This window comes from Cotesia typhae, unplaced genomic scaffold, assembly GCF_013202065.1.
Source record: "Cotesia typhae breed Kobodo isofemale line unplaced genomic scaffold, CoteBio_Ctyphae contig_119, whole genome shotgun sequence".
Taxonomy (NCBI): Eukaryota; Metazoa; Arthropoda; class Insecta; order Hymenoptera; family Braconidae; genus Cotesia; species Cotesia typhae.
This window is the reverse complement of record NW_027423712.1, coordinates 524990-552880: the sequence shown is the minus strand read 5'-3', so window position 1 is coordinate 552880 and position 27891 is coordinate 524990. Positions and strand designations below refer to the sequence as shown.

Below are 27891 nucleotides of genomic sequence, written 5' to 3'. Positions count from 1 at the left end.
TCAAGAAAAATCAAATAATAATGACAGTAAATTCATGAATGATCCAATTCCGTAGACTTTTCAGAATTTTTACAATTAAAAAATTAATTTAAGTTTTTTATTAAGAAAACTGAAGAAAGGTAAGATGGCAGCTGATTTTAATATTTGAAAAATTAAGAGCCAAATTTTTAAATGTAAATTAAGTTAGCCGACATCTAAAAATTTTTAGAAATTTTTTTTTACTGAAAAAATGATCACAGAAAAAAAAAATCTCAATTGTAAAAAACTTGAAAATGTGAAATTTAAAAAAAAAATTTTTTAGTTTTAATTTAATAATTAATAGAAAATTAAAAAAATTAAAAACGTCGGTTAACTATAATATTATAAAATTTAGTAATAAAAAATATAATTGTAAATTTAAAAGAGAAAGTGAATTTTAATTTATTAACAAAGTAAAACAAAGAAAATTCAAATTTTTTAATTTTTTTTTAAACAAACAAATTAGTTTCAAAAGTTAAAAAAATTATCAAATATCTGATGAATTAATTTTTTTACAAACTAAAATAAACAAAATAAAAATAAAAAATGAGGATTACAGAAATATCAAAGGTATGAGGAAATAAATAAGGCATTTATATAAATACAATTGCAATATGTTTTTATTATTATTATTTTATTTTCTATCATAATACTGTATAACATACAAGAAATGCACTTTAGTGAAACCTACAGAAGAGAATCTGAATGTAGAGCAATATTTGTATTATTTTAAATTTAATTACATTGTTTAATTTAATTAGTAATAATTGAAAATAATTATTTTTATTTTGAGGATTTTGTTGCAATTAACGAGTTGTCTCCCTTAATTTTTTTTAATTATTTTATAAGTTAAAAAGAAATAATATCGAAGGCGATAACGACACTACACTGGGTGTTCCTTTATCATTAATTAAGAATTAGTCCCTACCTCAAAATTTAATAAACTTTTTTAAAGTTTAAGTCTAAAGGACTGAAGTATTACGGTCGTAGTGTTATACCACACACTTATATATCACGTTATTCTTCCACAATGTCATGGTCAGAAAATAAATATGTTTTTTATTATCCGCCACTTCAAATGACTTTTACAATTGTTCACTTTGTTTTTAAAATAAATACAATTATTTTGATGCAATAACTAACTCGATCGGAATAAACAATCGGCTAACGACCAGGGAACGGCTTCTTGGTACTCTCGTTTTATTTAATTATATATATATTTTTATATCACAAACTAGTATTTCAAATATAAAACATATACAAGCCAGCTAACTTCGCCAGATTAAATTCATATTCATATACATTTTTTTTATTTTTATTATTTATTCCTTTTATTATTTTCTCAATAGTTTTTTTTATTTTTTTTTTATTTTTTTTTTTTTTTTTCAAAGAATAAATATATTGTTTTTAAAATAATTCACATATAGTTTAATAAACTATTTATGAAAAAATAAACATACTTGTATGTGATAATTGATAATAATAATAATGTAATAAATGATTTTGACTAGACTTTCGATGAGTTTGATCTATGAAAATATTGAAAAATACTTCAATAGAATAGAAAAAAATACATTTTACATTTTCATCATTAAACTGTATAATTATTTTATTATTTGTTAGTAAAAATAATACTAATTAATTGATAAATCAATTAGTTTTATTAATATAAATTAATAAAGATTAACGGATAATGAGATGGTGTATATTAATATTAAGATTGCTTATTTAATTCAATCGAATTTATATAATTGACAGTTATTCAATATATTTAAATACAATAACCGGCGTGTCACACTCGAGAAGAAAGGTAGTCGCTTGTTATTTACTTTATCTTCAAGCAATTAAATATTAACAACAATTATAGACCATTTTTTTCAATAATTTTTCGTTACTTGCACATTTAATTTTTATTATTTATTATCATTATTTATTCATTTATCATCAATCGTTAGTAATTAATTACTTTGAAATAAATAATACAACTTTAAAGTAAGAATATTCGATTGAATTTAATTTTTAAAATAAACTATCAAGTTTAGCCGTAATAGATATAGATACTTTTTTTATTTAGTCATTAAATCACGGACGGCATCGTAATACAAACGTATTTATTTGCAATAAATAAATATTTTTGTTTAATAATATACAAACACATATGTCGACAGTTATCGCAATTGCCTATACAACTTGTTAATTGTTTTAACGTTGCGAAAGATCAGTCTTGTATAAAGGAGATAATAATTATTTTATTTTATTATTACAAGTTATTTATGCATACTCGCGTTATAATATTACAATCAATAAAAAAGTTTCATGTACGCGATATCACAGCGCTCAGCGTTGTAATCAAGGTACTCGGTATATTTGTTTAATTTAAAAAAAAAAAAAAAAAAAAAAAAAAAATACATTTATAATTAATTATTCATAAAAAAAATTGTCACACCACATTATATACTGAGGCTTACGCGACATGACCAAAATAGTGATTATATTACGCGAAAAGTACAAAATAAATAAAAAAAAAGAAATCAAGATTAAAAAAGCAAACTTCTTAAATGTCCCAAGGTGTCCAACTTGGCACAGATATTAAATAGATTAACTCAAATAAACTATATAGATAATAATGATGGCAATCACGATTGATAACTGTACAAAATACTAATTATTAATATAACAAATGTTGCAAGTACGCCTATCTTTCTCATCAGTTAGCGACACGTTTATTTTAAAATATTTTTCCTAACAAGCAATCACTAAGTATTTTGTGTGCGTGTTGTCTTAAAATCATGTGTTAATAACACGTACGTTCAGCCGTTTTTTTTTTTATTTTAATTATTATGTTATTTTTATTTAAAAACATCTCTTTATTCATTTTCTTTTATTATTTTTCAAAAAATAATTATCAGCTATTCTTAATATACCTAACACAGTCAGAGTACTCAGAAAGTATCAGTTAGCAGAGGTCTCGTCGTTGCCCCGTTTATTCTATTAACTATTTTGTAATAAAGTTGATTCATTATTATTTTATTGTTATTTATTAATCTTCATTTTTTATTTTTTTAATTATTTCGCTCGCTCTAATCCTCGTTAATCTACCTTTCTCTCCCTCACGTTCGCTCGCACTTGCTCACCACTTATTTAGAACGCGTTTAATAGATTTTTCTTTTTTTTGTAAATAAGTTTTATAAAAATTGGTTTACAATAAATACCAATTTTTAAATTGAGAGACTCATAAACTGCCTTAATTTATCAATAATAATGTTTTTTTCTTTACTCATGTGTTATTAAATAAATAATTTGTTTGTATGTATCAATTTCCGCCAGTCGACAGCAAAATCCCCATCGAGATAACATGATATGGTATACCACATATATAAAATTGATGAGATACGTTTCCCTATTATAACCATGCTGCGCATAAAAATTTTATTTTATTAAAATTTATCCGTGCGCTACATATTACATATCACAGAGCTACGCGTAGACTCTCTATCGATATCCAAGTGACATATTTATTTATTTAAATTCTCTTTAATATTATTAGATTATTCATTAATATTACTTATAAAAAACTTTGATATTATCATTGTTATTATAATTATTATTTTTAATAATTTAATCACTTTTTTTAATTATTATTTTTTTTTTGCTAAAGTAAAAAAACTAAGTGTCATTATAAATTCGACAGAGAGAATACGCTAATGTACGGCAGCCTCCTGCAGTTTATCACTTGCGATTTGTAAGCTTTCTCTTTTATTATTTACTTTTATTTTTTTTTCTCACTCATGCTCACTTTCTCTCTTTTTGCTATTTAATTATCCTCCATTATTTGTTTCATTTTTTTTTTTTTTTTTTTTTTTTTTATTATTTAACAATAATTTTATCTCAGCGTCTGTCGATTGTCATGTTTGAGGAAAAAAGCTTAAATTCGAGTAAAAAAGATATAACAATAATATCTCATTACTTCCAGATCGGATTTTAATGACACATCAATAATAATAATAGTTTATAATAATAAAATAATTAATAATAATAATTAATAGAAAAGAAAAATTGAAACTTGGAGTTTCTATTGACGTGTGCGTGAGTTTCAATATGCAAGACCACTTTAAACTAAAAGTAATAATAACAACAACGATAATAATAATATTAATGATAATAATAATAATTAATAGTAGTATTTATAATTATAATATTATAGACTAATAAATGGCCTGACATAAACTACACAATAACAGAACGTGGCTCTTAAATAAAAAATACACTGAACAATTATTAAATTATCGAACAGACGCTAGATTTCAATCAAGGATCACAATATTAGTTACAGTAACCATAATAATAGTAATAATAATAATATACAAACAATTTTTGTTTAAATATTGGTCGCAGGGATCCTCGTTACAATAAATGATCAGTTTTCATTTTTTTTTATCCTCATTTGTTTGCTCTCCATTTATTTTTCTTTAACCTTTATTTATTAATTAAAAAACGCAGTACTCGGCTAATTATCGATTGCCCAAGACTGAAAAGGAACTGCCCTATACACGAGCCATTAAAATTAGCGTTTGACGCCTGTTAGCCTCGTAGTATTTCGATAGTAGTATAGTATCTTTATGCGACTTTACTTATTTAACAGATTATTAATGTTACATTACAAACAACCTAGACTCACAGAGTAATAATAACTAAACGTAAATGATGACATAAAAAAAAAAAATAATAAGAAAAAACAATTTTTAAAAGTTTGTTTTTTTTTTCTTCTTTACCTTTATACTTATTAAATTTTTAGACGCGTCAACTAAAACAGGTACAATTGGGTTTACGATTGGCAGCCACAGCCTGCACGTGCCTGCACGAGGGCGTGCAAAATGGGACCACTCGGTGGCCAGTTGCATAAATATAAACTTTTATTTATATTATTAATTCGTTGATCTAACAACAAATTGTTAATTACTTATTTTTTTTTTTTTTTCATTAGTTTTATTTCATACAAAAATAAGGTACCGAGCTTTACAGCCATGCAATTACGCGCCCTTTTAACTTGACATTTTTTTTTATTTATTCGATAATAGTCAATCGTCCCTTTTAAGAGCTTCAAAAACATTGAAAGACGTTTAACCGAGACATATTATCTATCAGTCTCGAGTACGAAGAGATTTATTAATATCTAAAATCCCACACTGGTTTATTTAACTTTATTTTATTATTATTTTGTTTTTTATTGGACGCAGAGCTTAATTTTTATGCAAAAGGCCTTACTTGTTTTCTTACATCTTTTTAATTTTTTAAATAGAATGTCTTCAGCATACGCAAAGTTATAAATAAACATTATAAATCATTAATCCTAGCCCACCCCCCTTCTATACGTTTCGTGCATTTCAGAAAAGCATACAGATAATAGTTTTACATTATTACCGCAAAGAGATTACTATTTATCAATATAATATAATATTTTTTTAATGACCATCAATTAAAAACTACATTCGTGGTCATTTACCAAATATTTTTTTTTTTTTTTTTTTACGATTAATATATTATTATAATAATTATTATACCACCGCTATCGAGCTATTATTTAAAGTCAAAACTCGACTGGAATGTGCCTGAAATAATTGGCGCATTTATTATTTTATTAATTTTAATTTTAATTATTTACTTTTCAATTCATTTAATTATGTTCATCCCTTGCGTATTAAGATGAAATTGTACTTTGTAAAACAATAAATATATAAGTGTAAAATTACCAGATAAACCAAAATATTCATTATTATTAATTGGCTATGATTTATAACATCGTAGGCCTTAGATAATAAATTTAATGAATAAGTTTGTCATGTGTCAATTTTGATTTTAACGATTAAAGTTATTTAACCTCAAGGCTGAAAATTTATTCGCCAATGAGCACCATTCCAGAAAAGTACGAATAGTATAACCACCAAACCAAAACAAGAAAAAAAAAAGAACTATTATTATTAATATTATTATATAAATATATATGCATTAATTAAAATAAAATTATTAAGATTATTGTAAAGGCATTAGACGAAGGAGATATATTGATTTAACAATAAAAAGCCCATTTGGTAATTTATAAAGAAAAAAAAATTATAAGAATAATGTCAAAGCGTATTTTTTATAATATTATAACGCAATTGACGATAATAATTGATCCTTATTCGACGCAAACTTTTATATAAATTTACCTCTAGTACTGGAGAATCACTGTTGAACGGGTGTTGGTGGGTAAGGATATCCGTAAGGTGAAACAGCTTGGAACTGACCGTATCCCATTGATTGATATGCACACGCGTTGGCAGTTGGTGGTGGTCTGTTTGTCTGGAAGAACTTGTTACTAACTAGACTCTGTATTCCCGAATCAGTGTGACCGTTTGACGGCATTAGGAATGGTGGTGGCATCGAGTAGACATTCTGACCGTTCTGATTTCCAGCGTACGCGCTTTGTTGCCGTTGAGGATTCATGCTGCGGTTATTTTGATACGCTGAACGAGGCTGGTATCGCTGTCCTCCGTTCTGGCCCTGGTAATTAGAAGAATTTTGGGACTGATGGTAATTGCTTTGTTGGTAACCAGTGTTTGATTGACGCTGTTGGGTCTGTTGTTGTTGCTGCTGCTGCTGCTGTTGTTGTTGTTGTTGTTGTTGTTGTTGTTGTTGTTGCTGCTGCTGCTGGTAATTGCCGTTCTGGTAATTATTCTGTTGGCGAGGAACGTATCCATTTTGCTGGCGATGCATGTTGGATCTTTCGTAAGAGTTGTGTTGCTGTTGTTGGTACACGTTTGTCTGCTGATTGTTGGACCAAGTGCCTGTAGGACTGCCGGAGTTGCCTCTGGGGCTGGAATTGGGATTGTTGTTTGGTGAAGACCGGGCAGGGTTCCATCGCTGACGATTTTTGCCGAATTGGCCACGCTGCGCACTTGCCAATTCAGACAGCTGTGGGTTTATCATTTGGCCAGCTTCCTCAAGTACAGATATCAATTCTTTGGCCTGTCGGGCGTTGTTCGGGGTGAAGTACGCGTAAGCTGTACCAGCGCTCTGACAACGTCCTGTTCTTCCAATTCGGTGAATGTAATCCTCTGAACTGTTTGGATAATCAAAATTGACAACGTACTTAACATCCTCTACATCAAGACCACGAGCTGCTACGTCAGTCGCGACAAGGATAGCTGTCTTGCCGTTTCTAAACTCAGACAAAACGTAATCACGTTCCGGCTGAGATTTATCACCGTGAATAGCAATCGCTGACCAACCTTCCCGCTTTATCGCTTTTGTAATGTCATCGACTTTCTTCTTTGTCTCGACAAATATTATTGTTTTGTTGCCTCTCTCACAGCCTATTTCTCTAAGTAACCCCGTTAATTTCGACTCTTTCTCGTGTTCTTGACAAATTTCAACAATCTGACGGATGTTGTGATTTGCAGCAAGAGTTAAAGATCCAATATTAATTTGAATGTAATCAGTGAGGAAATCTTCAGCAAGAGCCTGAACTTCTTTCGGCCAAGTTGCAGACCACATCAGAACTTGTCTGTCTGGCCTAATTTGTTCGATTATTTTGCGAATCTGGGGCTCGAATCCCATATCCAGCATACGGTCAGCCTCGTCCAATACGAGATAAGTACATCTTCTCAGATTGGTTGTGCCCTTCTCGAGGAAATCAATCAAACGTCCAGGTGTCGCGATGCAGATTTCAACTCCTCGCTCGAGATCCCGGGCTTGGGGTCCTTTGGGTGACCCACCAAATATACAAGTATTGCGAATACATGATGACGATCCAAAGTCCCGTGCCACTGATTGAATCTGTTGAGCCAGCTCGCGCGTCGGAGCTAATACCAAGACGATCGGACCTTCTCCACGACTCAATCGTGGCTGATGATTGATGTGTACCGTTGCTGGGAGAATATACTACACAAAAAATATTAATTATTACCGAACAAAAAAAATTTTTTAATTAATTCATTAATTTATAAACTTACCGCTAAGGTTTTTCCCGATCCGGTTTGGGCAATACCAACCATGTCGCGACCACTGAGGGCAATGGGCCAACCCTGAGCTTGAATAGCAGTCGGTTCTTGAAAGCCTTGCTTACAAATTTCTTGCATTACATAATCTGGAAAATTACTCTCTTCAAAAGCTTGGATCGGTAGTGGAGTATTGTTTCCCTTGACAGTTATTTCCTTTCCAGCGTGGTACTTGTGAACGTCATCGGGTGAACGGCTTCTGATATTTGGATGGGGTACGTAAAGATTTTTAGCAATCACTGGTAGTGCTTCCATGTCCCATTCTGGTTTTTTCAACAAATCACCGGGGGCTTTTTTCTGGTTATTTTGTTGATTTTGCTGTTGCTGTTGTTTTTTGTTGGGATTGTTGTTCATGGTGTTGAATTTATTTGGATTTTGTTGTTGACTGTTCCAATAAGTTCCTCCGCCTACACCCCTGTTGCCATACTCTCTGTTACCTCTGGGTCTGAAACTTTTATATTAGAAAGACAAACGTACTCTGTAACACTACTTAATATTAAAAGACAAATTTAATTAAGTGCAAATGTCATTAAAAAAAGTAAATTAAAAAAAAAATTTTTTTTTCATCAACTGTCATTAAACAATTAATGTTCATAAATAAATAAAAAATAATTTATTTATTGTAAAACATTCTTTGCGACAAGAGAAATTCACAAAATGGCTGGTCGGTTCGCGACTTGACTCGAAACTTCCAAGTCGGCCATCATGGATCTATATCAGGACATTTTTACAAACTAACACACTTAAAAAATAATTAAAATATTAATTGACAATAATACTTACGAAGTTTGTTGTGTGTAACCGTTAGTATACATCTTATACGGCTGATTATTTTATCTCAAATGTAAGTAACTTTCTCTTTACTCCTCTCTCGCTTTATGTTAAACGTACGATGTCAGCTCTTGTCTCTCAAACCTGAGAACAATGAAAAGTCAAGACATAAAATACGAGTTTAAATATATTGTTTTATGATTTTATTAGCGGTATTGGTAATAGTGAGTGTTAGAAAGACTTTAGTGATACTTTTAGTGAAAAATAGTGCTGAGAAATAGACTAAAATATAAAATAATTCGGGAGGACTTACTCCAGTAACCCGGTGGACAGAGTCGACAATGGCTAACAGGCACTGAGAAGAAGGAAACTGCCAGCTACCTAGAATTTACCGTACATGACGTAACTTCCGATCGCGGTCATGTGATCGCAGTCGGCGAATCGCTGCACGGCTAGCTGTTGTTTTTTAGCGTCGGCGCAAAACCCTCCAATGATACTATTCACTCAAAATCAATCGATTACTTTTATTCTCGCTGTTCTTTTTATTTTTTTTCGCCTATTTTAGCTTTTTACTTTATTTTCTTGAGACTGTTCATTTCTCGTCAAGTCTCCGATGTAATTATTGAAGTTTATTATGAACAAAAACAAGCAATCAGCTGATAAGAAATAATCTAGGTTTCTAAGCGATAAAAATAATTAAATAATATTAAAAATTAAAATCTTTGCTAATTAATTTTTAATTTAAATTAATATAATTGTTAATAAAAAATTAAATTAAAAAAATTATTGGAGTGGTTTTTAAAAAAATAATTATTTTTGTCAGCTGACAAAATTTATTTTTTAAAATTGAATTAAATACTGTACATTTATTGAATTTGTTATAATTATTATTATAATTTTTTTTTATCGATAAGTATCTAACTACGGGAATGAATAGTAATTAGTAGTTAAATTTATTAAAAATAATACATTTCATAAAAATATATCAAGTAAATAAAAATATTAAAAACTATGCGATAAATTTTTTTTTAAAGACAATTTGTTTTATAAAATAAAATTGAAAATTAAAATAAAAAATAATATCATGAAATTATTACAAAAAAGTTAATTGTCCTTAAATAAAATACATAAAATATCAAATTTCAATTAAGTTAAAAGCAATGTATCATATAAAATAAACAATATCAATTGTGCTGATGTCGTCACAATATCATTTGCTCAGGCCCATTAAAACTTGGCGTTAATTACTGTGGAGATTCTTTGACATTGATCACCTCTCGCTGCACCAATAACTCTTTCCAATGAATTCTAGAATGCAATAAAAAATTAAATTAATACATTAGTTTGTAATTAATCATTAAAAAAATTAATAATACTGAAATAAATAGACATCTGACAATTCTTTAAATTTTTATAAAAAAATATTTTAAAAAATTCTCTTATAATTTTTTAAAATTTCTACTTATGGAATTTTTTTTTTTTTTTTTTTTTTTATTATAATTTAATTGTTATAAAAATCTAAAAAATTGTTAAATGTCTTTCAAATTCAGTATCATAAAAAGTATAGTAATATAGAATAAAATAAAAAAAAATTCCGAGTCTGCCGAGTATTAATATTCCGCGTTTTCTTGATAATTATAAGGATGTAGTTTTAAAAGTGCTGTAAAATAATCGACGAAGGTATGTGTGATTTAAAAAGTGATACCCGTAATGATAATACGATCCATCAAATTCACACTGACGACAATTAAACAAATAAATACCGACATGTTGTATAATTAAAGAATTTCGTCAAAATAAATTTGATGCATCGTGTTGGGAAAATCTAAACGAACCTTCGGCAGAGCGGAAGTTTCGGCCGCTAGCGGTGAAAGCCATTGGTGGAGTGCATAGGCTGCTGCGGGGACAGCTGATAGTACGGAATCCCATTGGGGTAGGTAACCCCCAAGGTGCCGCCGCCGGGACCGGGTAGCGAAGGCATCGACGCAATAATATTTACGTTAGGTGAGGATCCGTCCTCAACGAGACGATGATGATAGCTTGAGGCTACGGTTGGCCCCGGCAGGCTCGCTGCTCCCGTGCGAAGTAGATGGGGTACCATCGGACTTTGCCGATGATGGTGAAGAATCGTGCTTCCCGATGACCGTTCTTCCGGTTCAGAAGGCAGAGGTGGTAAGATAGTAGGTGGAGGTAAGGTCGTTGGAAGAGGTGGAAGAGGAGGCGGTGGTGCGGTATGAAGCGGAGGAGGTTTTATTGACAGAGTCCGAGTCGAAAAAGTGTCCTCACCCGTTGGACTTGCCGACGACTTGCCTGAACGATTATTCACTGGGCTACGGCTCCTCGAGTAGCTGCGACTGTAACTTCTTCTTCCTCGTCCGTTGCTCCGTTCTTTACTGAAACTCCGGCTGCGACTTCTCGAGTAACTTCGGTCCTTTCCACTGCGAGGACCACGGGCACGCCATCGATTTCTACCACCTACATTAAATCCGACTATTGTCGTTTTTATTCTTTATTTAATTTTTTTTTTTATGCAATTTTATTTCAAGTAAATTATTTTTTTTTTTTTAGATATTACCTTTCTGTCGTCCAAACATTCCAGCGCGGCTATCTACAAGCTCTAATAGTTTTGGGTTAATAACCTGATTAGCCTCCTTTAATACTTGAATTAGGTCATTAGCTTTATTCGAGTTATTGGGTGTGAAAAATGTATAAGCTGTTCCGGTTTTTTGACGGCGGCCTGTACGACCGATACGATGAACATAATCTTCTGAACAAGATGGATAGTCGAAGTTTATCACAAACTTCACGTCTTCAACATCTGAAATTTATAAATATAGTTAGCATATTTTTATTATCATCGATTATAATTATAGAAATTCAGCATTATGTGGGTAACGCGTATTATTTTTTTTTTTCCTATTTACATTAAAAAGGATTTACACGTTTTAATTGATTATTTTTTTTTTGCTTTTATAATACCATAAGCTACAGTCCCTCGGACAATAAAATTACATCATTAATAAATCTATCAATTATTAAATATTTTCATACACAAGGGACTAATTTATTCACGAATGGAAAACTTGTTTTACAAACAATCAAGTCCCAAGTCGTGCATAAAAGCAAGCTTTTATATATTTTTTTTATATTTAAATATTAACAAATAAAAATAACTAATAATAAGACATAATTTTTTACAATAAGCTTCGATAGCAATTAAATTAATAATTTAAAAATTAGGCAACAAGTAAAATTTTATTTTTAAAAACAAGCAGCAATATTAAAAATAAAAGGACCGAAGCTTATGACTGCAATGCTCTACTTTTTTTTTTTAACTATTAAAAAAAAATGAAATAAAATAGGTACTCAATGTAATGTTAGATGAAAAACGATTTAAATTAATGGTAATAGTGATTATGAAAATGTATGATGATACTAATGTGATGTAAGACTGATGATGAATAATAAAAAAGGCAAAAGAACAAAAAGAAGATAGGTATGAAGTTATTATTATTATTATTATTATTATTATTATTTAAAAAAAAAAAAAAAAAAGGAAATGTTTGTGATATGAAATAATTTGATTGGACTGTCATACTAAAGTAAGGCAGCGGGCGAGTGTCGTTAGCAACGTACAGGCATGGCCTGGCTGTATTGAGCTCGCTTCAGCTACAGCCTCACCGCCGGTTGCTAATGGGACCCACAAGAGGCCTTGGCATCCATAGAGTCTAGCATGCCATCGCCTCGTGAGAGATTGGAATTGGTGACCGCCGCCGTTGGGCGGGCCACGATTAGCTCGAGTGACCAGTAGACATGTGGGGAACTCTAGTATGTTTCTAGAGTCTAGACAACTCGGCTAGCCCAGATGCAATATGACGTCGCAGACGGTAGAACCGAGGTTTCGTAGACAGATTTATTGAGGGCCCGATAGGACCCAGACTGGCCCATCACGCAATTGACGTATAGAGGCACGCGCAGCAGCCACCGCAGACAATGCAAACTAGTGCACTACCGAATAAACAGACGAAAGTGCACCCCCGTTTGCTTTGCATTACCCGGCGTGGACCTGCGCGCAATGTGCCTCTGCAATCCAAACAAACATCCAGCCGCGTTAGTATATTCTTTTATCTTACAGTATATTTTTTTTACTCTTAATTTTAATAATCATTTTTTTTTTTATTTAATCAATAGTTACTGTTTATCAATAACTATATATTAAAAATAAAAATAAAAAAAATTTAATTACTTTAATAATAGATTTTAAAATTATTAAATATTTTTAGTTATAAATAAAATATTATTATCTGTATTCTATTTTAATAAAAATTTTGACTCGAAAATTAAATCAATGCATTATTATTTAATAAAAAAAATGTATTTTTTCATCTTACCTAGTCCACGAGCTGCTACGTCAGTTGCTACAAGAATTGGAGCCTTACCAGATCGAAAATCTAATTAAATAATAAAAAATTAATAAAAATTTCAATTACAATAAACAATATAAAATTATACCTTGTAAAACCCAATCACGTTCTTGTTGAGTTTTATCACCGTGAATGCATACAGCTGGCCATCCTTCACGTTTCATTTTTCTCGTTATTTCATCTACTCTGCGTTTTGTTTCAATAAATACAATCGTTTTATTTTCGCTCTCAGCCATTATTTCTTTTAACAGCGTACTCAGCCTGCCAACAAACAAACAAACAATTATAATTATAATTATCAAGCAATTAACTTAATTAAAAATCTAATATAACATACTTTGCTTCTTTTTCATAGTCCTGACAAACGTCAATAATTTGTAAAATATTGTGATTAGCCGATAATTGCAGCGATCCAACATTAATCTGTGCGTAGTCCTTAAGAAAATCTTCAGCTAAATTTTTAACCTCTTTTGGCCATGTAGCAGACCACATGAGTGTCTGCCGGTCAGGTCTAATTTGTTCAATTATTTTTCGTATTTGGGGTTCGAACCCCATGTCCAACATACGATCAGCCTCATCCAACACTAAATATGTACACCTCTTCAGGTTCGTCCGACCAGACTCGAGAAAATCGAGCAGTCTTCCCGGGGTAGCGATGACAATTTCTACCCCGCTGTCTAAATCTCTCGCCTGGGAACTTTTCGGAGCTCCTCCGTATAAACAAGTATTCCTAATGCCAGACGTATGACCAAAGTCATCTGCAACCTGTTGGATTTGTTGAGCAAGTTCTCTGGTTGGAGCCAGTACCAAAGCAATCGGTCCATCCTTACGCAAAAGTTTCGGCTGGCTGTTGATATGCACAATAGCTGGTAAAATGTACGATAGAGTTTTCCCGGAGCCAGTTGAGGCTATTCCAACCATGTCACGTCCGCTCAGAGCGATCGGCCATCCTTGTGCTTGGATCGACGTAGGCTCTTTGAAGCCTTGACGTCTAAAATAAAAAAGATAAAAATTTAATTGCTATTTATTAACCAGCCAATTATGTTAATTATTCACCGCCGGGTATCATTAGTACTTACTTTATCTCTTTCATAACATAATCCGGAAATCCGGCCTCTTCAAAGCTAAACACTGGATTGGGTATACATTTTCCCCGGAGGGTTATCTCCTTTTCGCTTCTATATTGCTCGATATAACGTGGATCGCGATTTAATACTGTATCACTAGGAACGTAAAAATCTTTCTTGAATGGCTCCAAACGCCCCAGGTCCCAGCGAGGCTTCCTGAGACTCGCTCCTGGCTGATTACGACCTCCTCGGTTGCTACCTCGGTCTCTAACTCCGCCACCACCCCAACCACGTCTGTCACGAGGTGATCTACTTCTGGAACGACTTCTGGATCTTCGACGTCGATCGCGGTCTCTGCTGCGGCTGTTTATAAAAATAATTATTTATTAATTAAAAAATTTATACTTACATTTAAAATTAATTAGACAATCTATATTTATTAAATGCTGCATTGTGATTTAATAAATTAGTAGTGACAACATATCACAACTTTAAATATATTTGCCGAAAAATTTATCAAATATTATTTCAAGTTGAGAGTAGTTGATGAAAAAAAATTTTCAGAAAAATTTTTATTAAATTTGCTAGAGTAAATTATTTTGATTAAATTTGCGACGCGACGCAATATAATATACTGAAAATTACAATACAGGCATTCGGACGCTCAGTAGATTCTTTGAACACATTGTTGCGTTTTTATTTATTTATTTTTGCAAAACTTACCTCCTATACCGTCCCATTGTATTGCACTTGTGTAGTTTATATTAATTTCGTTGTATTAATTTATAAAGTAATTATGGATTTTGGAAAAAAAAAAAAAATTATTTAAAAAAAAAAAAAAAACTCGTATTTTTCAGCAAATTACAAGGAAACCGAGCGAACGCTCAATGCGCTCGAGTGAAATACGAGTAAAATGGAGTCATTTTTCGCCTGTAGAGTTCGCGCCGATAAAGAAGGCTGTGTCCGGTGAATATAGATGTCCTTCTATGTATATTTGCGCATGTAATCCACAATTGGGCACTAGCGCTTCTTTTTATCGTGATAAAATAATAAAAAAAAATATTTTGTTGGTGTAAAACCACGTTGCACAAAGTGTCAAACCAACCGATAATAAAAATAAAGATAAACAAAGACAATAATGTGATAAATAAATACTATTAATATTGTTATTAGTGTTTGTTAATTATTTAATATAATGGGGTTGCTAGAGGATACTTTTGTCATTCTTATCACACAGGTAATTCATATTTATTAAACGTATTTTATAATTCAACAAATTTTTGTTTTTTAAATAATTATTTATTTTTTAGATTTGTTTCTTCGCTGGAGGATGGGTATTTTTTGTTAAAAAATTATTCCGTGATTACGAAGTTCATCATAGATTGGTACAATTGATTTTTTCAACAACATTTTCACTGTCATGTACTATGTTTGAACTGATAATTTTTGAAATAATAGGAATTTTAGACTCTAGGTAAATTTATTATTTAATTATTTATAATTTTATTAATATTATATTTAATAATTATAATTTTACTGTCCGTAGTTCTAGATATTTTCACTGGAATGTTGGACTTTACATGTTACTTTTTATGGTAATTGTAGTAATACCATTTTACATAGCATTTTTCATTATAAGCAACGTCAGATTTGGTAAGAATAACCTGAATAATTTTTAATTAAATATATTAATAAATATAATACTGAAGTTAGCAGTCAGCTATTAATTTAAAAAATTTTTTTAATAAATCAATTACAATTAAAAAAATTCTTTTAAAAATTTTCACTTGTAATTTTTATTCATTTTTACATTTGAAACTTTTTAATTTAATTTTTTTTTATAATAATTTAATTGCTGTAACTATCTAAAAAAATTTTTATATTTATCAACTTCAGTGTCATTAATAAATTAACATACCAATTACTGTTTAATTAAAATTACAGTAAAACTAAACTTAATCCGGCCATTGACTATATTCATTTATCTGTGTTATTTGTACCTATTTTGGAAAATCGGCGACCCATTTCCAATTTTAAACCCAAAAAAAGGATTATTGTCGATAGAACAAGGTGTAAGTCGGATAGGAGTGATAGGAGTTACTGTAATGGCACTTTTATCTGGTTTTGGTGCTGTTAATTATCCGTACTCATCAATGACATGTTTTATGAGACCTGTTTCTTATGCTGACGTACAAGCTATTGAAAAAAGATTGTTACAGACAATGGATATGATTTTAGCGAAGAAAAAAAGAATAGCCTTGGCGAAAAAAAGTGAAGGAATTTCTAAGGCTGAAACTCGTTCACGTTTGTGGGGAATGTGGTCCCCTTTGACGAGTATGAAGGAATATACAGAAAGTAAGAACGTAAATAATTACCTATTGACCTCAGTACTTATAATTATTTTTATTTTTTAATCTAGATGTTAAAAAACTCGAACAAGAAGTCTCAGGATTAGAAGAATTATCAAGACAATTGTTCCTAGAAGCACATGACATACAAAATGCTCGTGAGCGATTAGAATGGGCAGCTACTTGGCAAGGAAAATATTTTAATTTTCTTGGTTATTTTTTTTCAGTCTACTGCATGTGGAAAATATTTATCGTAAGTTTAAAAATTATTTAACTTGAATTTTATAATACAGAAAAATAATTAATAATTTTTTTACAGTCGACGATTAATATAATATTTGATCGAGTGGGAAAAAAAGATCCAGTAACTCGCGGAATTGAAATTGCTGTTCATTGGATAGGTTTTGAAATTGACGTAACATTTTGGTCACAACACATATCTTTTTATCTTGTTGGCTGTATCGTTGTGACGTCTATACGTGGATTATTACTCACACTTACAAAGGTATCAAATAAATTATTTAATTTTTTTCAAATTTATTTATTGACTCGTTTTTTTCTTTCAGTTTTTCTACGCCATATCTAGCAGCAAATCTTCCAATATTATTGTGTTAATACTTGCTCAAATAATGGTAAATTTATTCAATTATCTCCTACATTATAGTACTAGTACGTATAATAAATCTCAGCTGTTTTAAAATTAAACTTTAAAAATTACAGGGAATGTACTTTGTATCATCGGTACTTTTAATGAGAATGAACATGCCTGCTGAATACAGAATAATAGTAACACAAGTTTTAGGAGATTTGCAATTTAATTTTTATCACCGTTGGTTTGACGTAATATTTTTATTATCTGCTTTGTCATCAATTGTATTTTTATATCTCGCTCATAAACAGGCTCCGAGTGAACGTATGTTGTAATTTAAAAAAGAAATAATTATTTTATATATTTAATAAATCGTTTTTATACTTATAATTAATTACATTATCCATGTATTTAAAGTATTCACAGTGTAAAAAAATTAAAAATTATTATAGAACGACGAAAAATTTCTTTTTATATAGAAATATTTATACTATCTTTCAAGTCTAAAGTGGTATTTAAAGTTTTCATTTTATGATTACATTATCTAAAATATTATTAACTACATGTGCAATATTGCCGCTAGTAGTGAATTTAAATATTCAACTGTTTGTATTAATTTAGCACAGTTTAACGTATTAATTCAATTGACCACTCTTCACCCATATTCACACCGGGTTTACGTATTATTAAAACATTATTATTGGAGTTGTAATTCAATTCCAAGCTACCATTTCTTGTACCTAGAACAAAAATTATTTTCACCAACAAACATAAACAATCATTACTATCATAAAAAATTAAGAGTAAAAAAAAAATTAAATACATACTTTCAGAAATAAGATTAGCTGATTTAACTCCCTGAGGAGGATTAGCGATGTCAACTCGTTCTAACCAACTGGCTGTTGAGAAGCTGGCCAATTTATTGATGTACTTAGATGAAAGTGTCTTTCCATCGAAAGACAATTTAAGATAAACGTATTTTCCATGACGATATTCAAAACTGGACTCATCATCAATGTAAAGAGTTCCTGAGGCAGAGCCAGATTTGTCTGCGATAACAAACAAAGTGTAGGGATCATTTTTCATAGCCACTGTGCTACGACGTAGTCTCATTTTACGTGGAACAATAGATCCACTTCTCTGGAACACCGGAATGTTGTGAAGAGTCACTGGTATACGTACATTACCCGGAGTTGAGTAATTCTCCATAGTCTCAACGTCATACCAGTCATCTTTACCTTCACCCGGGAAGTAAACATTAACTTCAGTAACTGACGGCTCGAAAACAGGATGTACTAGAATAGAATCACCGACAAGCAATTGGTCGTCAATTGAAAAAGTTTTTACTTCTGAAGGATAATGTGCCCACATTGGTCGTATAACTGGGCTGCCATTTATCTCATGCTCTCTGAATAGCGTGTACCAGAGGGGCAAATAAGAGTACCTCATACGGATCGCATCACGTACTATTTTAGTTGTTTCATTATTAAATGTCCAAGGCTCACGTCGTTTGGTTTCAATGTGAGAGTGTTGACGAAAGAATGGTAGCCAGGCGCCAGCTTGGTTCCACCGTATAAACAATTCAGCGTCTGGATTTTTGAAGAATCCACCAACGTCAGCTCCGCAGAATGACATTCCAGCAACTGCTGTCGACAAGCACATCGGGTAACTTATACGCAAGTGTTGCCACTCAGCGGTATTATCACCCGTCCAGACAGCAGCAAAACGTTGCGATCCAGCAAAGTGGGATCTTGTTAGAACAAAAGGTCTCAGAGTACCGCCAGAGCGCTTGTACAATGCTTCGTATGTAACGAGAGTGAACATGAGTCCATTAATATTATGTACATCTCGGTGCTCCCAGTTACCATAATGAATCAAATCTTTTGGCATTGTCACTTCAGGACCGTTGAAAACACTTGGTTCATTCATGTCATTCCAAATGTAAACGTCATTGGTTGTACCGTGGAATTTATCAAGGTTATATTGCTGTCTGAAGTAATCTCTGACTACTGGGTTGAAGAAGTCCAAGTATGAGGAAGATCCTGGCCAACACCAACCTTCGTAATCTTTGTTTTCAGCGGTCTTGACATAATATCCATTGTCCTCTGCGTCTCTGTGAACAAAGTAACCGTTGTCACGCTTGATATGCGGATCGATAATGACGACCAATTTTCTGTGCTTGTTTGTCAGATCTTGAACCATTTTCATTGGGTTGGAAAACTTATTGGGATCCCAAGTGAAGTATTTTTTGCTGTCAGTGTACTCAATGTCCAGCCACATTACGTCCATGGGAATGTCATTGGCGTCGAATTGTTCAGCTATTTGGGCAACGTCCTCTTGATCATTGTAGTTCCAGCGAGATTGGTGGTATCCTAAACTAAACATTTGCGGCAATGGAGTGGTTCCAGTTAAAAGAGTATATTGACGGAATGCGTCAAGTGGTTTTGGTCCCAATAAGAAAAATACGTCAATTACACCAGATTCAGACATGAAATGAGTGTCTACACTAACTTTTTTAGTGTTGCCAGGCACCAAGTTGACAATACTGTCAAACACGTTGCTGTCAGCGCTGGACTGAATGTCGACCCAGGTTTCAGCAGCATTATGCCAGAAAACTCCTGACGTACGTTCTTTACCGTGGGCATACAGTACAGGTATCGCTCCGTAGAGAGCCATGCGTTCATTGACTTCATATTCGAAGACGTCTAAATTGTACAATCTGTAGGGATCGATACCTTTGGTTGTCTTCAAAGCGAATGAATCAGCGTGTTGAGGAATTCCGTAAGCATGCTCGGTGTCAGGGAAACTAAAATCTAAAGCAATAGCTTCAGGTCCACGCGGCTTTGAGTCGTGGAAGGACTTGAAGTTTTCTTCCCATGCTCCTGGGTCGTTTTCAGCACCATCGCCTGGATACTGCGGTGCTTCAGTCACTTCTTCGGCTTCAGCGTCTTCTGGCTTAGGAGACGGTTTAGTACGCAAGTGCTCGAATCTCATAAGACCTCGGGCATTTGTGGAAATAACCAGCTGCTCGTCGGAGTACAGATCAACTTTAAATGGAGTAAAGTAAAGTATTACTTTGTTAGAGCCGCTTTTCACGGTCACGTGGTCGCTTGTAGTCTCCACTAACTGCAAGTTTGCGTGTCTGGGAGCTCCTTGTAAAGCATGATCTACCTCATACCGAGGCTTCAAAGGTTCTTTTTCATTTATGAAAAGCCTAAATGTATTATCTTCAAGTGCTGTTAACTGCAATATATATGGCTTTCCGGTATCTTTATTGAATAATATTCCGTGTAAAATTGAATCATTTTTATCTATTGACTCTGGCAAAAGTTCGTAAGGTGTATTACCAGGTTGCACACCACGGCACCGTCTAAAAATATTTAATGTTTAAATATTTAGTCATTTATTTTTTAGGTTTCAAAATAATAAATAATTATTTTACATACCTGCAAAAACTCGATTGGTCACAGGTTTTAAAATTGGTTCTGTCAACTGCATTTACAACTAAAATGACACATAGAATGCCGATACTTAATCTGAAATAATCAAATAACTAATGACTTATCACTATATAGATAAACTATTGATTCGTTATCAACAAATAATTATTAGCGGTTACATCAAGCAGGTATAACAATAACAATAAATAAAAAAAAATAAAATAATTGTAAATATTTAAGTACAGATCCAGTTAAGTCCCTTTGATGTGATTGCAAACACACTTGCTATTTAAAAAATTTTTAAATAACAAAACATAAGTATATATCAGACCTAAATGCGTGGTAGTGACACGTCACTACTTGATAACTAATAATACTAATATTAAAATAAAGTTTAATATCCCAAAGCTAAAAAATTAATATTAAATAAAAATTTAAACAAAATGTTAATTTATTTATAAAGAAAAAAATAATATTAGTTAGAATTAATTATAAATAAAAAAATATTATCAACTTACTCCAAAAGCGAAGCCATATTAACTGACTTATCTTGATATGCTTGTTTAAAACTTGCTCTCAATCACTGTGTAGGATTACCGTAACTCATTCCATGTATAAAAATATAATGGAAGTTTACTATCTCAATTCGTAGAATTATTTCAATTAGTTGTTGAGCAGTTTTTTCTCCGCAGCTGGTGGACTAAAATTTATTAAATTTTAATTAATGATTCATTTGATACTCCCTATGAAATCTCTTAAGGTTATAGTATACTCAACCCGGCAAGCGCATGGAATTAGATCAGATAATTTTTTTTCATGATTTGTTTTTTTATTTTATTTCATGTTCTGAGACGTGTCTAAGCCGCTAGAGGCGCCGGAGCTTGTAACTTTACACACGTGTCTCTTCTGGATTCTCCGATTCTCTTTCTTATCTTCTTCTGCCACCACTAATTTCAAATTGTTTGTAAACACGAACACTGTTTAAATTTTTCATATGATTAATACAATTATAAATTTATGTAATAAAAACAGTACTACAATTAACTAAAAAATTTATTATTTATTTAATCAAGAAACTGAGGAATAATTTTTATTTTTAGATCATCATTATTTTATAATTTGTCCTTGATAAAATTGAATAAAAAAAAATTTTTAAATAAATCAAAAGAGTAAAAAATATAATACTGAAGTTAGCTGACAACTGTCAATTTTTTTAACAAATAAATTTCAAAAAATTTCTACTTCAAAAAATTTTAATGACATTAAAATTAACCGACGTTCAACAATTTTAGATTTTTTTTATGAATTAAATTAGAACAAAAAAAGTATTTTTACAAAATTGCACGTATAATTTTTAAAACTTTCTAAATGTGAAATTTTTTCAATTAATTTTTCAGAAATCATTTTTCGGAGCAAATTTATTTATTAAAAAAAAATTAAAAAATTATAATAGTGACAGCTAACTTTAATGTCATCAAATTTAATTGTTTTTAATTCTAAAAAAATTTCTGTCAGTTAATTTCAGTATCTTTAAAAAAAAGACAAATTCCTAACTTACCATCTCTATGGTTGACTTAATAATTTCCATGTGCTCTGAAAAGACTCACAAGAATAAAGTTTATGTAATAACTGTCGATAGAGTTATAGTAAGCTGAGAGTGATAAAAAGAGATAAAAGTTTCTAATCAACCATCTGAATGAAATAATAATCTAAAAATAAAAAATAAAAAAAAAAAAAATACTTACTTGTATGTAAATGGCGTGTATTGTGTATTGTGCTTATCCATATATCAGCGCATGCGCGTAACGTAATTTTCTGTTGAATTTGTTTGGACCAATCAATTAAATTTAATACTGGTATAAATGTCCGAGGATTGGCTGATAGACTCACGTTGTTTATCCTAGAAAGTAAACTGATGAATTCACATTAAGAGTCGAGCAATAAGTACACATAGAAGCACAAAACCAACGATATGGGCATTGTGTTGGTAAATGTACTGATGTTGGGGCACAGAATAAAGACAATCAAACTGCTGTAAGGGAGAACAGAGAAAAAATAACGTCAAAAGTTGACGCATCAGTTTTGTTAGTTTCATTGGTGTCACGTGTGTGTTAAAACATTTATTTGACACAATCTATCGTATGAATAAATGAGCATTATGGTGACGGTCGGATGATGAAACTTAAAAAAAGTGTTGTCATGCAAATGCCTGTTGTGGAATGATGAACATTTAACTGTTGAAGATCGGATGTGCGAAACAGTGCAGTACAAATTATTACAATCAACCAGCCAACTGACCAAGCTCTGTTATTTTATTATACGTAACACTATCGAGTGAAAGTGTCGAGTATTAGTGAAAATAAATCCTTTGAATAGAGTTATGCATAAAAAAATATTTATCATCAGGACTATGATAAACTAATTTTTTTTCAGGGTTTCATTTCAATTTAATATTTTAGATTTTTGTTGTTTTGCACTATTTTGCACATCTGTTTTACCGTCATCATCATCATCATCGTAGTCGTCGCCGTCGTCGTCGTCGTGTCGTATCTCCCACACACATATAGTACAGACCAAGACAATACGATACGACATTTGTCGTTTTAACTTCGAGGTCGGAGGCCTCACTCGTGTTATTTTATTTTTTTTTTTATTCTCTTTGTCACTAACTCGGATGCGAGAAAGAAAAAACATGGCCAATGTGAGGTGAATGAATAACACTTAATAGATTTATTTAGATCGTAATATTTACTACTCATCGATAATATTATTTTTGTTTTTAATTGTTCATTGTTGAGTTTTATTTTTACTACGTAAATGCATATTAATTAATATATTTTATTGTTTTATATTAAGAAAAGGTGAAACACGTACGAGTACAAAATAATTGGTGATTTTTTTTGATCGAGACTCAAAAAAGCCAATCTATTTTGTCAAGGACCAACAAATAAAACAATTTATAAGCTCTCTGAAGTTTACATTGGACTTGAATATTCAAGAACAATAAAAGCTATTATTAAATTATACGTTTGGGAGATACATATAATAAATAAATAAACAAAAATGTCGTCACCAAGTGCTGGAAAACGACGCATGGACACTGATGTTATCAAATTGTATCCTTTATAAATTCGATATTTTTTATTGCTGCTGCATTTTTTTTTTTTTTTTTTTTTTTTTTTTTTTCCAATCATTTCTACAGTTACATAATTTTTTAATGCATTCAATTCAACAATTTGTCTCTTTAAATTAAATAGCTCAAATTTCCATTGTAGGAATGACGGAAAACAGCTGCTCCTAACCAGCTGATTGCTCTATCTCTCCCGTTTACACAACATTTGAACTCTCTCTTTTTCTCTCTCCCTCCCCACTTTTCACGACACTCTCTCACTCGTTATTACACTTTGTTTACACTGCACTTGTATTGGAGCCTATTTTTCCACTAACATCCATACAAATAATTATCTTTTTAATTTAATAAAAAAATTATTTTTTATTTGTTTTGTAAAAAAATAAAATAATTGAAAATACTTATTTCATAATCTAAGATCTTATCTGTAACAATTACGATAATTTGACTTTGTTGGATAATCAAACATTATTAAATTTTAGTCATTGATTTTTATTTAATACAGCGATCAGGCAATTTACTTTGTCTTTATCCTATTTAAATATCATTGCTTAATCATCAGCTTTTTCATTTAAAGAAATAGTTCATAATATGTTGGTTGACTCTTCCTTAATAAAATATTTAGGATTGAAAGTAAGCATGAGGTAACAATTTTAGGTGGTCTTAATGAATTTTCCGTTAAATTCTACGGCCCTCGCGGCAGTAAGTATTAAATTAAATTTTAATCGATCAATTAAATAAGTAATTAATTGTATTTATTATTTATCAGCGCCCTATGAAGGAGGAATATGGAAAGTACGAGTACATTTACCTGAACACTATCCATTTAAATCACCATCAATTGGATTTATGAACAAAGTTTACCATCCTAATATTGATGAAGTGTCGGGTACTGTTTGCCTTGACGTAATTAATCAAGCATGGACAGCTCTTTACGGTAAATAAAAATAAAAATAAATTAATTAAATAATTATTATATAAATTAAAATTTATAATTATTTGACATTTAAATTTAAAATTATAGATCTATCGAACATCTTCGAGTCGTTCCTTCCTCAACTGTTAACATATCCTAATCCAATAGACCCACTGAATGGCGATGCAGCCGCAATGTACCTACACAAACCTGATGAGTATAAAAAGAAAGTGGCTGATTATGTTAGGAAGTATGCAACAGAAGAAGCATTAAGAGATCAAGAAAATGCTGGTAATGGTAATGGGGTGTCATCCGAAAGCGAATCTTCGATGAGTGATTTTAGTGAAGATGAAGCTCAGGATATGGAATTGTAACTAGATGCTTTACCACTTGTTAATCTTCCAATTAAGATATCTTAAAAAAATAATTCAATTGATTTTTTATTTAGTATAAATTAATAATACTAATAATACAGTACACACGTTTCACGCCCGCGCGCGTGCACACTCTACACTTAACATACACTGTAATATAATTACATGTATGTATGTATGTAAAAGAATAATGAAATCTAAGAACAGTACAGGCTGCGCTCAAGTCTACGATTACAATTCGTGATTTGGTGCTATTATAAATTTGCAATAATAATTATTCTGTTTTTAAATTTTATTACTTTCTTATGTCGAATATTACATTAGCAACGAGCTAACCAAATTAACGCGCTGCGACTAATAGTAAAATTTCAATACATTAATAAATCAATTAATATTATTTTTGTTTTCTTTTGTCGATAATAAAAATTATAAGATCTTTTAGATTATTAGTATTCATGCAAATTAACATTATGATCGTATTAAATCTACTACATGTTAAATATATTTAATTAAATTTTTCATTAAAAATTTCGTTAGTGGTGATAAAAAATTGTGTTTACTATAAATAGTTCAAATAACGTCTCATTGAAATAAAAAATAATAATAAAAAACGAGTAAAGCAAGTGACTCACGCAAATTCACTTGTCGAGATCAAAGTACTAGATTTAATTGCTTAGACAATATTCAAAAATATTAAACGTTAAAAAATGTTCTAAAGTATATATTTAAACATATATATATTTTTTTTTAAATAAAAAATCTAACAAAATTTACACAGTATATTAATGACGATTGATACAACAAAACAATTGCGCCATAAAAATTCCCATTATGAGAGATTGAAATAAAAGAAAACAAAAAAGAAACAATTTAATGAATAATATCTATCACTTTTCGTTTAATGAGATAAAACAATATCTTTTTATAGATTATTATATACAATATTTTCAGATTATTATTTTTAAAAATTAATAATAATAATAATAATAATAATAATAATAATAAATAATCGTATTCGCATAAAGATAAAACTATAAAATAATAATACGTCGCACCCCAACGTTAAAGTTATCGATATACTTTGATGAATTATTCGTTTACAAGTCAAGCATCACTTATTGTACTACCAGCCAGCCGAATTATTTTTTTTCTTTCACGGTCAAATAAAATAAGTAATCACGGTACAAGTGTAATAGTTTGAGATTAAAATTATGGAGTCAATAAGCGAAGATTAATATCTATATAACAATATATATATATATATATATATATATATATATATATATATATATATATATATATATATATATATATATATATATATATATATATATATATATATATCTTAATTAAGCTCTTAGGATATGAAAATTGGTTTGATAATTGATGGAAGTTGATAAGAAAAAAATTAAATTAATAAAATAACAAATAAATATATATATATATATATATATATATATATATATATATATATATATATATATATATATATATATATATATATATATATATCCTCTGATATGGATAACTTGCAAGTGTTCTTGTGTCACTAGACCTCTCGAATTTTAACATTAACATTAATAAATTATAGGCAATACTTATATATTATTAAAATATAAATTTATTATTTAAACTATTGTTATATTAGTAATTTTTATATGATTATAAACCAGTACTCTTATATTTATTGAATAATTTTCAAAATTTAATACCGACATAAAACAAAGTACTTTATTTTGAAAAAACAAATGCAAAATCATTTTTTTTTTTTTTTTTTTTTTATAAATGATATATTATTATAATTTGAATTTTTGTAGTTTAAATTTTTTGCAGTCAATTTGATGAGTTAAAATATTATTGGGTCATAAAATGAAAAAATTAATGTTTAAACATATATTATAAATAGAAACGTGTTCCACTGCAATTTATACCATGCGCGAAATCATTAAAATATTTTGCTAAGGTACTTGACGTCATAAATTACGTATTTTTATTCCACTAATTTTTTTTGACGGCATACATTTCCCCGCTTATAAATACTTAATTTTATTTTTATGTTTTTCCTAATTTGTATGAATAAAAAAAAATTATTATTTACTCATTTAAAATTAAACGAGTAATTGTAAAATAAAATTAAAATTTCGATTTATAATTAAGATAAATTGAGACTATTAAAAAAAATTGAATTTTTTGGTACAATAAAATAACAATAATAAATTGAAAAATATTCTTCTCTATTTTATTTCTTCCCATAATTCTTTTTTTTTTTTTATTTTAATCACCGTAATTTTTTTTCTTCATTATTTATTATCGAATGACACTGAAGTTAGCCGTCAGCTGTTAATTTTTGAAAATTTTAATAAATCAATTACAATAAAAAAATGCTTCTAAAAATTTTCACTTGTAATTTTTATTAATTTTCTCATGTAAAACTTTTTAATTAATTTTTTATTTAATAATTGCATTATTACAAAATTTTAAAATAATTTTTAATGTCTGCCAATTTTAGTGTCATAAATACTTTTAAAAATTTCTACTAAATGACATTAAATTTAGCTGTCATTTCACAATTGTTTTAATTTTCTTTAACATATAAATTATAGCAAAAATAGACTTGTAGAAATTTTAATAATATAAAAAATGCAATTTTTTAAAAATAATTGTTTAGAATAAATTTTTTCGTTAAAGAGAATTAAAAAATTGTCAAGTGACATTTAACTTTAATGTCATTTCTACTAATAATGTTTTTTAATTTTCACATCAATTTTTTTTAGT

The 27891-nt window shown here is 30.0% G+C and overlaps 5 protein-coding genes across 12 annotated transcripts; 2 read left to right on the top strand and 3 right to left on the bottom strand.

Annotated features, from left to right (window-relative positions):
* Window positions 1-631: 631 nt before the first annotated feature.
* Window positions 632-9282, bottom strand: LOC141529422 (uncharacterized). Of its 2 annotated transcripts, none has more exons than XM_074245932.1 (4): window positions 9142-9282; window positions 8841-8972; window positions 8013-8508; window positions 632-7941 (listed from the first exon to the last, which is right to left on the bottom strand). In XM_074245932.1, the coding sequence occupies exons 2-4, from the start codon at window positions 8870-8872 to the stop codon at window positions 6244-6246; spliced, it is 2226 nt and encodes a 741-aa protein (XP_074102033.1). In that variant the 5' UTR covers window positions 8873-8972; window positions 9142-9282; the 3' UTR covers window positions 632-6243. The 2 variants fall into 2 exon arrangements, with proteins under 2 accessions (XP_074102033.1, XP_074102040.1); XM_074245939.1 differs by having other exon boundaries at window positions 8013-8502.
* Window positions 9283-9762: 480 nt separating this feature from the next.
* On the bottom strand, window positions 9763-15204 carry LOC141529432 (putative ATP-dependent RNA helicase DDX17). Of its 6 annotated transcripts, none has more exons than XM_074245952.1 (8): window positions 15043-15204; window positions 14332-14682; window positions 13590-14243; window positions 13341-13513; window positions 13220-13279; window positions 11404-11646; window positions 10664-11318; window positions 9763-10136 (listed from the first exon to the last, which is right to left on the bottom strand). In XM_074245952.1, the coding sequence occupies exons 1-7, from the start codon at window positions 15057-15059 to the stop codon at window positions 10690-10692; spliced, it is 2127 nt and encodes a 708-aa protein (XP_074102053.1). In that variant the 5' UTR covers window positions 15060-15204; the 3' UTR covers window positions 9763-10136; window positions 10664-10689. The 6 variants fall into 6 exon arrangements, with proteins under 6 accessions (XP_074102053.1, XP_074102063.1, XP_074102080.1 ...); XM_074245962.1 differs by having other exon boundaries at window positions 11115-11318; XM_074245979.1 differs by having other exon boundaries at window positions 11139-11318.
* A 181-nt stretch (window positions 15205-15385) lies between these two features.
* On the top strand, window positions 15386-17650 carry Gphr (golgi pH regulator). The gene is made up of 8 exons (XM_074246009.1): window positions 15386-15556; window positions 15630-15793; window positions 15866-15972; window positions 16264-16674; window positions 16739-16920; window positions 16987-17172; window positions 17234-17299; window positions 17388-17650. Exons 1-8 carry the CDS (start codon window positions 15515-15517, stop codon window positions 17589-17591), a joined length of 1362 nt encoding a protein of 453 aa, XP_074102110.1. The 5' UTR covers window positions 15386-15514; the 3' UTR covers window positions 17592-17650.
* Window positions 17605-21613, bottom strand: Gcs2alpha (glucosidase 2 subunit alpha). The gene is made up of 5 exons (XM_074245920.1): window positions 21474-21613; window positions 21215-21396; window positions 20703-20792; window positions 18084-20626; window positions 17605-17996 (listed from the first exon to the last, which is right to left on the bottom strand). The coding sequence occupies exons 2-5, from the start codon at window positions 21229-21231 to the stop codon at window positions 17884-17886; spliced, it is 2763 nt and encodes a 920-aa protein (XP_074102021.1). The 5' UTR covers window positions 21232-21396; window positions 21474-21613; the 3' UTR covers window positions 17605-17883.
* Window positions 21614-22646: 1033 nt separating this feature from the next.
* Window positions 22647-26303, top strand: Ubce2h (ubiquitin conjugating enzyme E2H). Of its 2 annotated transcripts, none has more exons than XM_074246029.1 (5): window positions 22647-23402; window positions 23558-23812; window positions 24452-24528; window positions 24596-24763; window positions 24851-26303. In XM_074246029.1, the coding sequence occupies exons 2-5, from the start codon at window positions 23760-23762 to the stop codon at window positions 25114-25116; spliced, it is 564 nt and encodes a 187-aa protein (XP_074102130.1). In that variant the 5' UTR covers window positions 22647-23402; window positions 23558-23759; the 3' UTR covers window positions 25117-26303. The 2 variants fall into 2 exon arrangements, with proteins under 2 accessions (XP_074102130.1, XP_074102123.1); XM_074246022.1 differs by having other exon boundaries at window positions 23553-23812.
* The last annotated feature ends 1588 nt before the right edge of the window (window positions 26304-27891 follow it).

What these genes read in the sequence shown, in the direction of transcription:
- Gcs2alpha (XM_074245920.1), bottom strand. An exon ending in GACCAATCGAGTTTTTGCAG is followed by an intron (nt 20,627 to 20,702) that starts GTATGTAAAATA and finishes AAATATTTTTAG; the next exon opens with ACGGTGCCGTGGTGTGCAAC. An exon ending in AGCTAATCTTATTTCTGAAA is followed by an intron (nt 17,997 to 18,083) that starts GTATGTATTTAA and finishes TTTTTGTTCTAG; the next exon opens with GTACAAGAAATGGTAGCTTG.
- Gphr (XM_074246009.1), top strand. Translation starts at nt 15,515, where the DNA reads ATGGGGTTGCTAGAGGATACTTTTGTCATTCTTATCACACAG. An exon ending in TTGTCATTCTTATCACACAG is followed by an intron (nt 15,557 to 15,629) that starts GTAATTCATATT and finishes TTTATTTTTTAG; the next exon opens with ATTTGTTTCTTCGCTGGAGG. An exon ending in ATAGGAATTTTAGACTCTAG is followed by an intron (nt 15,794 to 15,865) that starts GTAAATTTATTA and finishes TACTGTCCGTAG; the next exon opens with TTCTAGATATTTTCACTGGA.
- LOC141529432 (XM_074245952.1), bottom strand. An exon ending in CGTAGCAGCTCGTGGACTAG is followed by an intron (nt 11,647 to 13,219) that starts GTAAGATGAAAA and finishes TATAAATTTCAG; the next exon opens with ATGTTGAAGACGTGAAGTTT. An exon ending in AATGTTTGGACGACAGAAAG is followed by an intron (nt 11,319 to 11,403) that starts GTAATATCTAAA and finishes AAACGACAATAG; the next exon opens with TCGGATTTAATGTAGGTGGT.
- Ubce2h (XM_074246029.1), top strand. Translation starts at nt 23,760, where the DNA reads ATGTCGTCACCAAGTGCTGGAAAACGACGCATGGACACTGATGTTATC. An exon ending in GACACTGATGTTATCAAATT is followed by an intron (nt 23,813 to 24,451) that starts GTATCCTTTATA and finishes TAAAATATTTAG; the next exon opens with GATTGAAAGTAAGCATGAGG. An exon ending in ATTCTACGGCCCTCGCGGCA is followed by an intron (nt 24,529 to 24,595) that starts GTAAGTATTAAA and finishes ATTATTTATCAG; the next exon opens with CGCCCTATGAAGGAGGAATA.
- LOC141529422 (XM_074245932.1), bottom strand. Translation starts at nt 8,872, where the DNA reads ATGTATACTAACGGTTACACACAACAAACTTC. An exon ending in GGTTACACACAACAAACTTC is followed by an intron (nt 8,509 to 8,840) that starts GTAAGTATTATT and finishes CTAATATAAAAG; the next exon opens with TTTCAGACCCAGAGGTAACA. An exon ending in GATCGGGAAAAACCTTAGCG is followed by an intron (nt 7,942 to 8,012) that starts GTAAGTTTATAA and finishes TTTTTTGTGTAG; the next exon opens with TATATTCTCCCAGCAACGGT.